This window comes from Triticum aestivum, chromosome 2A (assembly GCF_018294505.1).
Source record: "Triticum aestivum cultivar Chinese Spring chromosome 2A, IWGSC CS RefSeq v2.1, whole genome shotgun sequence".
NCBI classification, from domain to species: domain Eukaryota; kingdom Viridiplantae; phylum Streptophyta; class Magnoliopsida; order Poales; family Poaceae; genus Triticum; species Triticum aestivum.
This window is the reverse complement of record NC_057797.1, coordinates 74,897,814-74,913,985: the sequence shown is the minus strand read 5'-3', so window position 1 is coordinate 74,913,985 and position 16,172 is coordinate 74,897,814. Positions and strand designations below refer to the sequence as shown.

The window sequence follows — 16,172 nt, the reverse complement described above, 5'->3', positions numbered from 1 at the left end:
GGCCAAACCTGAGACGGAGCATTGCCCAACTGCGCGTCCAGGAAGTGAAATCAGGGTCCTGAAGGACATTTTGCCTAGTCTCACGCATGCACTCCTCTCCTGGTTTGTAGGATCTCACGTATGCACTCCTCTCCTTCTCTCGCGCGCATATATGCTTGTAACCATGCACGCATTCAGTTTAACTCCCATTTCCCACAAACCCCCCGCCCCCTCGCTGCGCAGCCCAACCACTCCGCCCCCATCGAGCCCAGGGCGAGGAGCTTCCAGGAGCTAGCGTTTCCCATACCGATCGATGGCCGTCGCCGAAAATGTGCCGCCCTCGCCGCCGCCGCCGCCGCCGCCGCCGCGGATCGTCGTCGCGGCGCTGGCGCTCACGCGCTCCGCCCTCGTGCCGATGCTGGCGGTCCGGCGCGCCCTCCGCGTCGCCGCCAGGGTCTTCCCCTACGTGGCATTCGCGCTCGCGTGGGCCATCTCCGCGGCCTCGGCTGCCAAGATCGTGGCGCGCCGCGCCTGGGGCGAGGGCTCCGCCCCCTTCCTCTTCCTCCGGGCGCTCACGTCCGCTGCCTGCAAGGTCTGCACCTACGGCTTCCTCGTCCTGCTCGTGCTCGCCGTCCTGCTGCTGTGCGGCCTGTGCGTGGCGTACGTGATCGCACTTCTATCCGGACGCGGTACAGAATTCAAGAAGGTATCTCATGCAAATCAACTCCTCCCCTATGACATTTATTCTGGCCGAATTACAGCAGTATATAGGCTAGTCGATGAGTTCATCACTTCATCTGCAATATATACTCATGCCCACCCATGTGTTTTTGTTGAAATCGTTGTGCTCCTCAGCGTGCCCTGGGAGCGATCACGTGGGACTCGGTTGCGAACTCGTTTAGGCTTCCCCGCATGGCGGTGCTCGGATTCATCACAGTCGTGCCCTTCTTCGTGCTAGTTGTCGCCGGCCTTCTGTTGGCGATGATGTCGCATGTGGAGGGATCGGTGTCTCGGGGAGAAATGGTCGGCTTTGTAATCGTGGATGTGGGGTTTTTTGGAATGCACGCGACGTCTTGCATTCTTATCATCCCAGCTCTAGCACTTGGCGCCTGGAGGTTCGACCAGGCTGACAGGAAAGCACAGTCGCAGTCTTGCTGAGGTACCTCTTCTTCCCATTTGCCTTGAAATATGCACGTCAGTTGGAAAGATCATTTGGCTGACAGATACATGGAGTCAATTTATCTTAGTTTACTGACTACTTGTGTTGATGTTTGTTAAGATGGAGTGTTGTTGTATGTAAAACCGATCGATGAGGATTTTGCTAGTCCTCGGTCGTTGCATATTAGCATTCATGATAAAATTTGGATTGTCATGGATCTTATATTTGTGAGAGTAGCCAGCTGATGTAGTTCTACCATATGGAGTAAATTGCACAAAACCACCACTTTGAAGGGCTAGGTTTGCGAAAAACACTACAATACATTTTTTTGCAGAAAACATCATGTCTACGGTAATCTTTTTGCAAAAAACACTGATCGGCGGATTTGACTCAATTGAGCATGTTTATGATAGATTGGGCCTGCTAGTCAGGCTGACGTGGCACCGGCTAAGTAATTGCGACGTTGGCAAACGTTATCATCCCGTGTGGCCGTGTGGCCCTGTGGGGTCCACCTGTCATCGAAAGAAAAAAGAAAAAAAGCTGGTGGTTCGTGCTCTTCAACCTCCCGCCGCTGGACAGAGGAGCGTTGTGGCCGCCGGCGCTGGAGTCGACTGGGGCCCGAGGGAGCTCGCCGGTGACAGCTCTGGAACAGGCGCTCCGCGCCGCGTCCGGGGGGTGGCTGCGGGGTCGCATGGGACAGCCTGCAGCGTTGCCATCATGGGCCAAGCCGCGACGGCTGAAGAGCTGCGATGGCCGCGCCCACAGGGCTTCCCCGGAGGAACTCGGGGGCGGCAGCAGTTCGAGGGCATCCAGAGGAGTCGGTTACGCCAAAGGAAAGGGAGGGGAGGGCTGCTGGCAAGGAATTTGGCCAACGGGACGGGCGGCGGCACCTCGGCCATTGGAGGGGGGAGGAGCTCTGAGGCTTGGGGAAGGAGTTGAGGACTGCGAGGGGGCAACGGGATCCCTGCGCCCTCGCGAGCCACGCGAGGTCTGTGTCGAGGCAGAGCCTACCATCGCCGTTGCCGCATCGAGGCAGATGCCGCCGTTCGTCTGCCCTCGGCCGAGGCAGAGGCCTCCCCGCCACCAGTGCTCCCCCACGGATTCCATCCTTGAGCACGGCCGCCGCATCCCGGCGCCACGTTCCTTGCCGTCCTTGACCTTCCTCGCCTGGCTGAGACTCGCGACGCCGGCCTTTGTCCGCCGGCGTGTGCACTGCACTCAAACTGTTCGATGGAATGCCAAAGAGAGGCTTGATAGGCTGACAAGCGGGCCCCACATTCAGCAAACGTTTTCATGTAACGGTGTGAGAAACTGGTGCCACGTCAGCCTGACTGGCGGGCCCCATTTGTCATAAACTCAATTAACTGAGCCAGATCCGCCGATTAGTGTTTTTTGCAAAAAGATTACCATAGACGTGGTGTTTTTTGTAAAAAAATGTATTGTAGTGTTTTTCGCAAACCTAGCCTTCAAAGTGGTGGTTTTGTGCAATTTACTCTACCATATGCTTTTAATTTGTTACAAAGTAATGATAATATAAATGATCATTTCCATCTATTAGAAAAAAGTAATATTAATTTCTTACGCCCCATCGCCCCCTGTGATAGGTGTATCTTTGCAGCGAGTGAGATTATAGCAATGTTTGCATGCCTCCAAATTGTTGCGAACACCTTTCTTGAGAGCTCTCGTCATTGATAATTACTCCATTGAAACCGTAATGGAAAGACCCAATGTTTTCAAGTTTTGCCTATGGCATATGAGTATACTCTACTTGGCTTCTTTTGGCAATTGTGACTTTGTGCCATGTTCTGTGAGTCCGGTAAACATAAGTGTACTGTTTGATCATGTAAATAGATAACGTGACAGTAAAATGGCACACCTCTAGTCCTTTTAACGACTATCAACTTCCATTTGGCGCTATGCCCACTACATTTTGGTTCAAGTGCCAATATGTCTCTGTCCCCTGTTCTATGACTCAGTTTAATGTTTTTTTACAGTTTAGTAAAACGAAGTAAACTGTTTGATCGTGTAAATAAATAACATGACAGTAAATGGACACACATCTAGTACTTCAAGGTGGTGCCATGCCACTACATTTTGGTAGACGTTCCTTTGAGAACTAATTTCTGGCGTTGCAAGTTCGTGTCATCAGTTGTGTGTTTTTTAGCACTACCGACTGAAAGGACAAGAACAAATCAAATTCAATAACATTTCACAAGGTAGAAGTTACTTCATTGCTGGAAAATGAGTGGCATAACCTTAAGATTATAGTACTTGAAACTATACTATTGGATGCTTAATGTTGATATGTCAATGCTCTTTTATGTGGTATAATTTGATCAAATCTTTGGTTGGGTTATATATTGGCAGACGAAGCTAAGAAGAGAGTATGCCCGGAGAATGTGCCAAGGAGCTACAGTGCCCATTCCGCTGATGGTTGTGAGTGGTCCCAACAGACACAAGTTTTGAAAGGAAAAAGAGTCTTTGCAAACCTACTTCTTTCTACTATTAGTAGATCCTAATCGTCATTAGCCATGAAACTTCTGTTGACTTGCTTATTTCTGCTATTACTACTCCCTCCGTTCCAAATTACTCGTCGTGGTTTTAGACGAGTAATTTGGAACGGAGGGAGTAGATCGTAACCGTCAATAGTCATGAAGTTTGTTGGGTCATTATGGGTCTGGTGATGATGGTTGATGCTACCCCGTGAAGTATTGGTGTAATGATTAGCTTTCAGTTTAAATAAAAAGAAAGAAGATATGATTAGCTTTTGTAATTGTATTTAATATTTAGTCCCTCTGGATGGGAATATATGTTTGGTCATTATGGGCACGGGAACTTAGGTGGTCAATTTAACAAGTGGAACATATATAATATGCCAAAAGAAGTATGTTTAGAAACTTCACTCAACGATGAATGTAAAACTGTTTTTATTTTTTTAATGACAAACCATTTTTTTGCTAATCGAACCAAAGACTTACACACTTGTGTCTAACTTGTTCACACCCGGAGGGAGTAAACAATTTGGCGTTGGATATACAAATGGGTATGCCACTTAGGTGAGTCGATGGAAACCAAAAACCTGAACCAGCGGTAAGCTCCGTCTAAGTCAAACCAAGCCACTTTCTTGAAGGACCCCGATCCAATTCCATCCGCTGTGCCTCCAAAACCCTAATCCAGAGGTAAGTAGTAGAATGAAGTACTGTTGACACGAGATAAGTAGTGGAATGAAATAGTGTTGATACGAGATGTGCTTTGGCCTTGATACGAGATGTGTTTTGGCGCGGGCTAAATCGGTTGGGCATGCACAATTAAATCTGTGGCGTTCCGTGTAACGTGACGCACCACCAATTATGTTCGCGAATAGGCAGGCTATTGGGCCCACACGTTTGTGGTGTAGTCTCCTGCTTGCACGCCACCAGTAATGAGATAGTGGTGGCGTACGAAATATACCCTTGCCATCATCATTTCAAAAATAGCAATGTCGTGGATAAAAAATGGCGCGCCACCAATTATGATTGTGTGTAAGTATTTCTGCACTAGTGTCAAAATCAGGTACAATTGGCCTCCTCATGTACTCTACTGTAGGTTCCTATCATAGTCTTGCATCGCCGTGTTCGTCCAGGTCACTGTACTGTCCCACAAGTTCTCATCCAATGGTGTGGGAGGGATGCATCAGATGCTATTTGGGAAGATTTGGATTCGTTGAGCGAACAAATTTCTCGATCAGTGGCATGGGGTCAAACCGGTACTCAAGAAGAGGGGGTTGTCAACGGCGCCAACTCTAATTGAAATATTGGGCCGGCGGCCCAGCCCAGACGCAAAGCTAAACTACCAGCCCGGCTTGCAGGCTGAGAATGGGTCCATTAAAGCCCGTAAAAACTCATTTCCTTATATACTAGTCTAGTCGTAGGGATCAACTTGGCGAAGAAGGAATTGGCCTTTCGGCCGGCTTGTAATTCAGTACTATAACAAAAGGTGGGGGAGGTTGGGAGGAATTTATCTGATAATACAACTAGTTCGTCTACATAGCCATGGATTCGAGCTTCTAGCCTAGTTTGATCCTCTAGATCGTGAGTACCATCGACATGTAGACATATGTATGCAGACAATGAAGACCGAATCCAAACAGATCCACTGAAGACAAACACCGACAAATCTCTTGAGATCTGCTGGAGACACACCTCCACACGCCCTCCGATGATGCTAGGCGCACCACCGGGACGTGGCTAGTCAGGGAGAACCTCATTCCATCTCCAGGGAGCCATCGCCGCCTCGCCTTTCCGAGCAGGACACAAAGCCTAGACAAACAGAAAAAAACACCTAAAAGGAAGCAGGAGCCCTCCCCCGACGAGGATCGAGATCCACACGCTTCCATGGCCCTAAGGCCAAAAAATACGAGGCAGATCAACCGTTGTACCGGTAGGAGGCGGAAACCCTAATTGGAGCCGCACGTGGGAAAAAGGGTTGAGACAGTTGGCTGGGAAACCTGCTACTACTGTGACTACCTGCTATGTAACCGAGAAGCATGATGTTGTCGACAACAACGAGTGGGGGTGCTCTTGTTCTGGTTATTATTTTTGAATAAGAAGAAACATTATCCAAATCTAGATGTCAAGAAAAAGAAATCCTACCATGTCCACATCTAAATAAAAAGCGTGGGAGAACACAAGCAGATTATACATTTGGCATTGCACTAATTGTGTTACTATAATCTTGCTTGTCTAAATACAAATACGAGGCAGATCAACCGTTGTACCGGTAGGAGGCGGAAACCCTAATTGGAGCCGCACGTGGGAAAAAGGGTTGAGACAGTTGGCTGGGAAACCTGCTACTACTGTGACTACCTGCTATGTAACCGAGAAGCATGATGTTGTCGACAACAACGAGTGGGGGTGCTCTTGTTCTGGTTATTATTTTTGAATAAGAAGAAACATTATCCAAATCTAGATGTCAAGAAAAAGAAATCCTACCATGTCCACATCTAAATAAAAAGCGTGGGAGAACACAAGCAGATTATACATTTGGCATTGCACTAATTGTGTTACTATAATCTTGCTTGTCTAAATACAAATTGTGTTATTTTGTTACCCAACTCTTCTATGCTTCATGCATATATATTTTCCATGATGGATTGTAAGCTCAATGCATCACTCGTCAACCACAACTATTCCTTTTTACATTCCGGTGGATAACAATAGAAGAAATCAGTGGAACATATTTCGGCTAGGACAAACTAGGCTGACACCTGCCTTCACTCTCCGTGGATGTGCCATTATTACTATGGCATAGACAAACATTACCAATTCACCATTAGGCATGTGTAATAGAATAATAATTAATTTATGTTTTAAGGCTGGGCGAATTGTTTTCCTCATGTGTCCCCTGCGAGTATGGTTTCTGTCCTCCCGATGTGAGTTCCGATCTCCCATGTGAGACCTTGGTGGTGCTCCGGAGACCGAGACATTATGTGTTACGATTATGGTTTTGGTGTGTGACATGACCTCTGTGGCGGCGAGTTCCTCATCTAGAGGCAGGGGTAGCGGTAATCCGAAGAAGAAAGGATGATCATATCATTGGATATCTCAAGCTAATGAGATTGGAGGAACATTAATTGGATTACTTGTTTTTGAAGATGAGATTTTTGTGCCACATGGAGTCAAGTGGATGGCGGTGGTAGCGGGTTCATACCCATAACCACTTTACGGCCGAGGGTTTCATCATGAACATGAATATAGCTTGGAGTCCAGGTCATGAGGTGAAGATTAGAATGTGTGGAAAGTGTGGCCTGGAACATGTTTGTTATAATTTTCCTACCGTCTTGTTGGGGATAACCCAGTTTCAGGAACTATATTGAAATAGTGTTGCAGTTCAATACTTCAATGTAATGTACTCAAAAAATGATGATGTGAACAATAGTCGATTATGGACACATGAGAATTGCTTGACATTCTTACCATTGGTACGAACAAAGAACTTGGGACAACTGTACCCCCTGAGGCCACGCAGAGACGCCACAGTTGGCCGTGTTACCCCACCTTGACCTCGCTGCTCTGCTTCTTCTCCAGCATTTAACTGAACCTGCAAAAAATTGAAACTATCCATCGCAGCATACCCGGTTAGAACTTTTAGATAGGCGGGTGTATAATAGCAAACACCATCGTCGTATACCCGGTTAGAACCCGAACCCGAGGAAATGGGTTAGAGCATCTTTAGTAGACCCTGCATAAGTGACCAAACCCGCAAAATAACCGTGTTTTGCAGTTTCAGCCGAGAAAAAACGAGACCGAACAGACCCCGCAAAATCGTCCGACCCTAAATTTTTTTAAGGGGTTTTGTAAACGCGAACGCGAAACCCTCGTATATACAGTTTTAAGAGCAACTTTGTCAGAGCCGTGCATACCGGTCAACGTTGGCGGTTGAGGAATCTTTGCTCCCGCCAACGCCATGAAGCTCACCAGGCCGCCGCCCCCGCCACGGCGCTCGCCCGCCGGCCGGCCGATAGCCGGCCGTCCTCCGTCCCGGCCGCCGCGCTCGCCCGTGGCTCTGCGGCTCTTGAACGGAGCTAGCTAGCTAGCTCAATCCGATGGCGCCGGCCATTCAATCCGCGCGCGTCGCGCTCGCCCCGGCCACCCTAGCATCCGCCCGCGTCACACTCGTCTCTTGTTTTCCCTCGTCCGCCTGTCCGTCGGATTGACGCGAGGAAGAGGACGACTAAAAAAAGAGCTAGCTATAGGTCTGTTCGGTATATTCGAAGAATATTGCTTTTTACGGGTTGATTATATGGGGTTTGAGTCTGTCCTCACCCACGCCGCCTACATATACCCTTTTCCGCAAACTGCAAAAGACTTATGCGGGTCGAGATTTTGCGACGTGTGCTAGAGATGCTGTTAGAACTTAGAAAAGAACCCGCAAACGGAAGAGCTCGCGGAAAAAAAATTCCGAGCAAGTCGCGAGTCCCCGTTTCCTGCAAACCCCCGGCCACCTCGCTGCGCCAACCCAAGTACCCAACCACTCCCACTCCCACTCCACTGTCCACACCACAGTCCACTCCCACTCCGCCCCCATCGAAGGCCGGAAGCTTCCAGGAGCTAGGGTTTTCCGTACCGACCGATGGCCGTCGCCGACGCGGTGCTGCCCTCGCCGCCGCCGCCGCGGATCGTCGTCGCGGTGCTGGCGCTCGTGCGCTTCGTCCTCGACCCGCTGCCGGCGCTCGGGCGCGCCCTCCCCGTCGTGGCGGGGGTTCTCCGCTACCTTTGCTTCACCGTTGCGTGGATTCTCTCCGCGGCCGAGGCTGCCAAGGTGGTGGCGCACCGCGCCTGGGGCGAGGGCTCCGCCTCCTTCCTCTTCCTCAAGACGCTCACGGACTGGGCTTTCCTGGTCTTGGCCTGCAGCTCCCTTGTCTCCCTCGCGCTTGCCGCGCTGCTCTTGTGCGTCCTCTGCGTGGCGTACACGATGGCAGTTCTCTCTGGATCCGGGTCAGAATTCAAGAAGGTATCATGCAAATTAACTCAATCTAGTAACATGTATTCTGGCCGAATTACAACACTAGTAGATCAGATGAGTAGCAGTAGTACTAGTGTTCCATTTGAGTTCATCACTTCATCTGCATGAATGCTCATGCCCATCCACGTGGCTTTGCTGAAATTGTCGTCCTTAGGGTGCCTTGGGAGCAATCAAGAGCGAGTTTGCCCCAGACTCGTACAGGCTACCCCGCGTTGTGGTGCTTGGATTGATCACAGATGTGTCATTCTTCCTCCTATTTGGCGCCGGTCTTCTGTTAGCGACGCCTGCGTTGTCGCATGTGGAGGGATCGTTATCTCATGGAGAAATGGTCGGTTCTGTACTCAAGGATGTGGGGATAATTGGTTTCAACGCAATATCCTGCTTTTTTATCCTTCCAGCTCAAGCACTGGGTGCCTGGAGGGAGGACCGGGCGGACAGCAAAGCACCATCGCAGTTTTGTTGAGGTATATACATATATCTCTTCCCCTTTGCTTTGAAATATGCATATCAATTCAAAAGATCATATGGCTCACATGTACATGGACTCATATATCTTAGTTTACTGCCTACTGGTGTTGATATTTGTTAACATGGAGTATTGTCGTATATTAAACCAAAAAGGATTCTTCTATTTCCTCTAATCACTGCATATTGGCATTCATTATAAAATTGGGAGTGTTATTATGGATCTTAAATTTGTGAGTAGCCAACTGATGCATGCAGTTCTACCATATGCTTTTGTTACGAAGTAGTGAAAACACAATTGGTCAATTCCACGTATTAGAATAAAATAATCTTAATTGCCTTTGCTCCATCATCCCTTGTAATCGATATATCTTTGCAGCGAGTGAGATTATAACAATATTTGCATGCCTCCAAACGGTTTGCAAGCACCTTTCTTGTGAACTCCTGTCATCGATATTTACTCCATGGAAAGATCCAAAGTTTTCAAGTTTTGGCTATGACATATATGAGCCTACTCTACTTACCTGTTTTTGTCGATTGTGACTTTGTGCCATTGTTCTGTTGCTGGTAAATAGAAGTAAACTGTTTGATCATGTAAATAAATAACATGGCAGTATAATGGCTCACCTCCTTTAACAGTTATCAACTTCTATGTGGCGCTGTGCCACTACATTTTGGTAGAAGTGTCATCGTGCCTCTGTCTCCTGTTCTGTGACTCGGTTTAATGCTTTTATACTTTAGTAAAATAAAAAGAAGTAAACTGTTTGATCATGTAAATAAATTACATGGCAGTAGTACCTGGACGCTCATCTAGTACTTTAAGCTGGTGCTATGCCACTACATTTTGGTAGACGTGCCTTTGAGAACAGTTAAATTCCAACATTGCAAGTTCATGTCATCAGTTGTGTGTTTGTTAGCACTACCAATTGAAAGGAGAAGAAAGATTCATACTCATAAAAGAACAATCATATGGAAAATGAGTGGCATGGTCTTTAGATTAGATTTACAGTACTTGAAACTATCCTATAGGATGCTTAACGTTGATATGAGAATGTGGCAATATGAATATATGATCAAATCTTGCGTTGGGTAATTTGCAGATGAAGCTAAGAAGAGAAGGTGTCCAGGGAATGTGGCAAGGAGCCACAGTTCCCATTCCGCTGATGGTTGTGACTTACGAGTGATCCCAACAGATGCAAGTTTTCAGAGGAAAAGGAATCTTTGCAGGCTTGCTCCTTTCTACTATCAGTAGACCCTAATCATCATTAGCCATGAACACGTTTGCAGACTTGCTTATTTCTGGTATTACTAGATCGTAATTGTCTATAGCTGTGAAGTTTGGTGGGTCATTATGGGTGTGGTGATGATGTTTTACTCCGGGCTACTTGCTTAGAAGTTTGCACCAGAGTATTGGTGTGTATATGATGGTAGAATTCTTGCTCTCTGTTTGTAATAGCCATATCGGAAGACAATGATTCCATGAGACATTAATCTGGTGATGAATTGGTATGACTGCCGTCGGTTTGCACTATTCTTATGTTGAATAGTACTACTACAAGCTAGTAACAATTTGCAATGAAGTGTTGATACGAGATAGATGTGCTTTGGCCTGTAGACGCCGAGCGTATTCAAATTTTCCTTCTCCAAATCGATGAAAGAGTTCCTTGTTCGGCACCACTCCAAGACTAGAGTGTTGACAGTAAAGTAATATTATGTAGAGCGGAGCATCAATACGGACATAAGCTTCGTAGAATGGCCGACATCGAATCTACCCGTAATAATCATGTGTTGGTGGAACTTCCATGCTATATCCAAGGGGTAGATATTTGTTTGGAAGGCTTTGCATATGGCACTCTACCATGTCGTGCTATCCTAGCGAATTGACTTCTTAATAAAGTCGACACTCAATGGCTGGTATGCGGGCATGGAGTAGGGGATTTGTGATGTTCTAAACCTGTGATATCGAGCTACATCTATTACCGAAAAAGGCTTTCGCCCCGCTTTATAAATAAAGCATCCACCAAGCACAAAGTTCATAAGGTACCACTCGAAACACGAACACACCAAACGCCACCGCACGAAGGTCCAACACAGACGCACAAAACACAACACACACGCAACAATGGTTCAGCTGTGGGCACAGCACCACAAGCCCAACACAACACCCAAGGACGCACATACAACAAGCGGCGGTGGCGACGTCGACGAAGACACAGATCTAATCTGGCTCAGGTGGTGGTGGAGGGAGCGGGGGAGCCAGTCGGAGAGCCATCGCGCGAAGCTGAGTGATGATGGAGGTGATGGCGTCTCTCTCCCTGGGGCGGCTAAGCGGCCGCCAAAGCTGCAAGTAACCAGACCATTTGAACAAAGCGTCAGTAGCACGACGAAGAGGGATACGCTGAATCACAAGTTTATTCCTAACAGTCCACAGCGTCCAGGCAAGGACCCCGATGATCAGCCACCTAGTGCGGCGTAATGCGGGGGGAATCGCCTGGAGTTCGGCAAAGAGAGGAGGGAAGTTGGTATGATCCCAGCTTCCACCCACAATCTCGCGGAAACAGCTCCAAAGGAACTGCGCAGACACGCAGGTGAAGAAGATATGGTTCGAGTTCTCTTCAGGCCCACAGAGTGGGCAGCGCCCGTCCCCAGGGCCATTGCGTTTCAGAACCTCAACGCCAGATGGAAGGCGGCCACGAATCCACTGCCACAGGAATATCTTAATCTTCAATGGGAGGCGAATCTCCCAAATAGATGAGAGCGCCTCATGACCGGGCGAGGGGGCGATGGCCGGATAGAGAGATTTGGTGGAGAATTGACCGGATGGTTCAAGGCACCATCTAGCGCGGTCATCGTCAGCCGAGAGGTCCGGCGCATGGAGAGCCACACAGTCAAGCAAATCCTGCCAGTCCGCATTCTCCGCAGGACCAAAAGGCCTGCGGAACGCAATGCGCCCAAGGTCGAGAAGGGCGTCTGCCACGGAGATCTGGGGGGCCACCGCAATGGAGAACGGGACCGGAAACCGGGATGCCAGGGGTGCGTCCCCAGTCCAGCGATCAAACCAGAACAGCGTGGCGGTGCCGGACCCGATCTCAATCGAGGTCCCTATCCGAAGGACCGGAAGGAGCTGGATGACAGATTGCCAGAATTGGGAGCCTCCAGAGCGTTGACAAAAGGCGAGTGGCTGTCCGCGGAGGTACTTCTGCTGAATAATGCGCAGCCACAGGCCACCATCTCCGTTGTTAATCCTCCAGAGCCATCGAGTCAAAAGGGCTATATTCATGCGTTTGGATGACATGATCCCAAGGCCGCCCTGGTCGCGGGGTTTACAGATCTCGGACCACTTGACCATGTGGTATTTCTGCTTGTCACCCTCGCCGGCCCAGTAGAATCGCCCCTGAACGGTGGCAATCTCGTGATGAAGAGTCTCCGGAAGGCTGTAGAAGCTCATGATGAATAAGAGGAGGCTGGCGAGGGACGAGTTAATAAGAACAGTACGGGCCGCTTTAGAAAGCCATCGTCCCTGCCAGGGCTCGATCCGGTGTTGGAGCTTCCCCACCATGGGGCGTAGCTCGGCCACGGTAAGCCTGGTGTCGCTAATGGGAATACCAAGATAGGTCGTGGGGAAGCACCCAAGCTGGCAGTTAAGCCGATCCGCGATGCTCTGCCACTCGTCTTGGGAGTAGCCCAAGATCATCACCTCACTCTTGTCGAAGTTGATCCTTAGGCCGGACATCTGTTGGAAGCATAGGAGGAGGAACTTGAGGTTCGAGATATCACTCGCGGAGCCCTCCACCATGACGATGGTGTCGTCCGCATATTGGAGAAGGGAGACCCCGTTGCCTCCAACAAGGTGCGGGACAATCCCTTTGATGTGTCCAGCCACCTTGGCCTTATTGAGGATGGTCGCCAACGCATCAACAACTATGTTGAACAGGAATGGGGAGAAGGGGTCGCCCTGGCGGACCCCACAAAACGTGGGGAAGAACGGGCCGATCTCCCCATTAATGTTCACCGTTGTGCGGCCGGAAGAGACCAACTGCATAATTCTGGTCACCCATCTATCGTCGAAACCTTTCCGAAGCAAACATTCCTGAAGGAAGGCCCAGCTGACCGTGTCATATGCCTTGTGGAAGTCCAGTTTCAGGAAGACTGCCTTGAGGTGTTTGGAGCGCACCTCATGGAGAGCTTCGTGAAACACTAGGACCCCATCAAGGATATAACGGCCCTGGATGAAAGCTGACTGATCAGGGTGAGTGATCCGATCAGCTATAGGGGCCACCCTAATGGCGTACCCCTTGGCCAGGATGCGGAAGATGACGTTAATCACCGTAATCGGCCGGAATTGTCGGATGTCCGAGGAACCCGACACCTTAGGAATGAGCGTGATTACCCCATAATTCAGCCGGCCGAGGTCAATGGTCCCAGCCATGAACTCGTCAAATAGGGCCATCACCTCGGGTTTGATCACCTCCCAGAAGGACTAAAAAAACTTCACTGGAAGGCCATCCGGGCCAGGAGCCGAGGAGGAGTTCATGCCCTTAATGGCTGCCCAGACCTCCTCCTCGGAGAATGGGGCCGTGATGGCCGCATTGTCCGCCGGCGAGACGCAGCAGTGAGCAGGCCAAATGTCTTGCGCTAGAGCAAGACCTCCTCGAGGGGAGGCAGAGAATAGGTCTCTGTAAAAGCCATCAACATGCGCCCGGATGTCCTCCGGGCGCTGGAGGAGGGTCGGGCCATCCCACAAGAGGGGGATGGAATTGCGGCACCTACGGCCATTAGCGATAGCCTGGAAGTAGGCAGTATTGGCGTCTCCCTTGAGGACCCAATTCTGTGTACCTCGCATGCGCCAGTAGGCTTCCTCGTCAGTGTAGATGACCGTGAGCTGATCTTCCAAGTCGTACCTACGCATCCATTCATCTGTTGAGAGACCAGTAGTGTCAGCCCGTAGGTCGAGGGCCTGGATGTTGTCAAGGAGAGCTTTCTTCCTCTCACGGATGTCCCGACCCACGTTAGCACCCCATCCTTTCATGAACTGCCGTGACCGCTTGGCGCAGAAATGCCAAGAGTCAACGGCCGACATGGCCCTATGGGGGGCGTCCCGCGCCTCACGCCAGCGGCCGACCACCGCAGCAGTGAAGCCTGGCTGGCGCAACTAGAAGGTCTCAAAACGGAAGCGTGGCGGCAGCGAAGGACGTTCATTCTCCGAGCAGAGGAGAAGGGGTACATGATCTGACCCAATCCGCGTGATCGCCCGCAGCTTTGCTAGGGGACATCGGATGTCCCACTCAGGGGAGACGAAAACCCGATCGAGGACCGAACGAGTCGGATCGACTTGGCGGTTAGTCCAAGTGAATCTGGCCCCCACACGATCGAGTTCCCACAACCCCATATCTGCGATGCAATCATTGAATAATTGCATCCGAGGAAAGTTCACTAGGTTATTGCTCTTGTCTTCCTCCGTCCGGATGAGGTTGAAGTCACCGCCAACTACCATCGGGAACTGGGTCGACGCAACCTTCCTCCTGAGCTCAGCAAGGAAGGTCTCCGACCTACGGTGGTCGGCCGGGCCATAAACCGCGATGATCTCCCATTTAAAGTTTAGGGACCGTTCGAAAACCTCCATGCTCACAAAGAACTCTCCCCGTCCATGCCCCCAACCTCAAGGGTGGCATCCTTCACACCTAGGAGGATGCCCCCCGTGTGGCCTGCGTTCCCACTAGAAGGAAGCCAGTGCCAGGCGAATAGGTCGGAACTCAAGTGCTCCAGTTCCGACAGGGAAAATTCAGTACGCATCGTTTCTTGGATGGCTACTATGTCAATACGCTCGGTTCGCATGTATTCAATGAGTTGGCGGCGTCGACCATCTTGGCCGAAACCGCGGATGTTCCAGAATAAGGCTCTCATCAGGCATCCATCGGGGGGCTGCTTGACCCCAGGACACGTGACGCGCTCTGGGCGCGGAAAGCCCTAGGACTGCAACCACTAATTAAGGAAGTGTTGCAAGTTGATACAGCATGGCAAGTGTCGCTGAAACATTTAATTTGTGATGCAAACCACAAATCGCCTGTTCTTGGCCATGAACAACTCAAACTATTGATTGTAGTTTGTACTTGGAACGTTTGGTGGGAAAGAAGGAAACGAGTGAACGGTGAGCGAGTTCAGTCCCCTGAGAGATCGACTATCTCAATTACGGAGCCCACAACTATTTTTGAGTCGGCTCTAATAAAGAAGAATACTGGGATTGGAAGACATGCCTAGGATCGGCCACTGAAGGACGTACATGGTGAAGTTGAATGTCAACACTTCCTTTGATGAGGCTACCTTAATCGGTCCCACAGGTGCCATTGTGCGAGACTCTAAAGGCTTCTTCATCGGAGCATCAAACCATCTAATTGTGCATGCACAAGCTGTAATTGATGCTATGAATCGAGAACTTATACTCTAGCCCAGTGGTGCACTACCAGAAAAACTTGCGATGCCGACGGCCAAACCTATGCCGACAAGGGCCGTCGGCATAGATGGGCATATCCCGACGACCCAGCTAAAGCCGTCGGCGTAGAAAGGCCGTCGGTATATATCAATCTATGCCGATGGCACCCGTCGGCATAGATCAGCCGTCGGCGTCGCAAGAAATATGCCTACGACGGTCGTCGGCATAGGGCAGGCTGTCGGCCCCGTCTACCCGGGCGGACGACGGCCGTATGACGGTGTCAGGCTACGCCGACGGGCTAACGGTGGCCGTCGGCATAGCTATGCCAACGTCATCAATCTGCGGCGCCCACCACGTCGTCGATCCGCGTCGCTCGCCGGTCCCGTGGGGTGGCATATCTATGCCGACGGCCTAGCCGTTGGCATTGGCTTGGCCCATGGATCTTGCCACGTCATCAATCCCCGCCCTACGCCACGTCATCGATCCAGGGCTCTACCGTTCCATGGCCGTAGCTAAGCCGTCGGCATAGATTTCTAATAATATTTTAATGTTTTATTTATTTTCTCTTTTTATTTTTTATTTTTTCCAAAACTAATTTCATTAACTTAAATGTGCCTTAAATGTACAGAAAAAATA

At 49.9% G+C, this 16,172-nt stretch overlaps 1 protein-coding gene across 1 annotated transcript; it reads left to right on the top strand.

The window, feature by feature from the left end:
* Positions 1 to 186: 186 nt before the first annotated feature.
* Positions 187 to 3,901, top strand: LOC123184789 (uncharacterized). Its single transcript, XM_044596848.1, has 3 exons — positions 187 to 685; positions 835 to 1,138; positions 3,506 to 3,901. The coding sequence occupies exons 1-2, from the start codon at positions 293 to 295 to the stop codon at positions 1,135 to 1,137; spliced, it is 696 nt and encodes a 231-aa protein (XP_044452783.1). The 5' UTR covers positions 187 to 292; the 3' UTR covers position 1,138; positions 3,506 to 3,901.
* Positions 3,902 to 16,172: the final 12,271 nt, after the last annotated feature.

Coding starts and splice junctions, on each gene's coding strand:
- LOC123184789 (XM_044596848.1), top strand. CDS start 293: ATGGCCGTCGCCGAAAATGTGCCGCCCTCGCCGCCGCCGCCGCCGCCG. Junction 686..834: donor GCGGTACAGAATTCAAGAAG/GTATCTCATGCA, acceptor TGTGCTCCTCAG/CGTGCCCTGGGAGCGATCAC.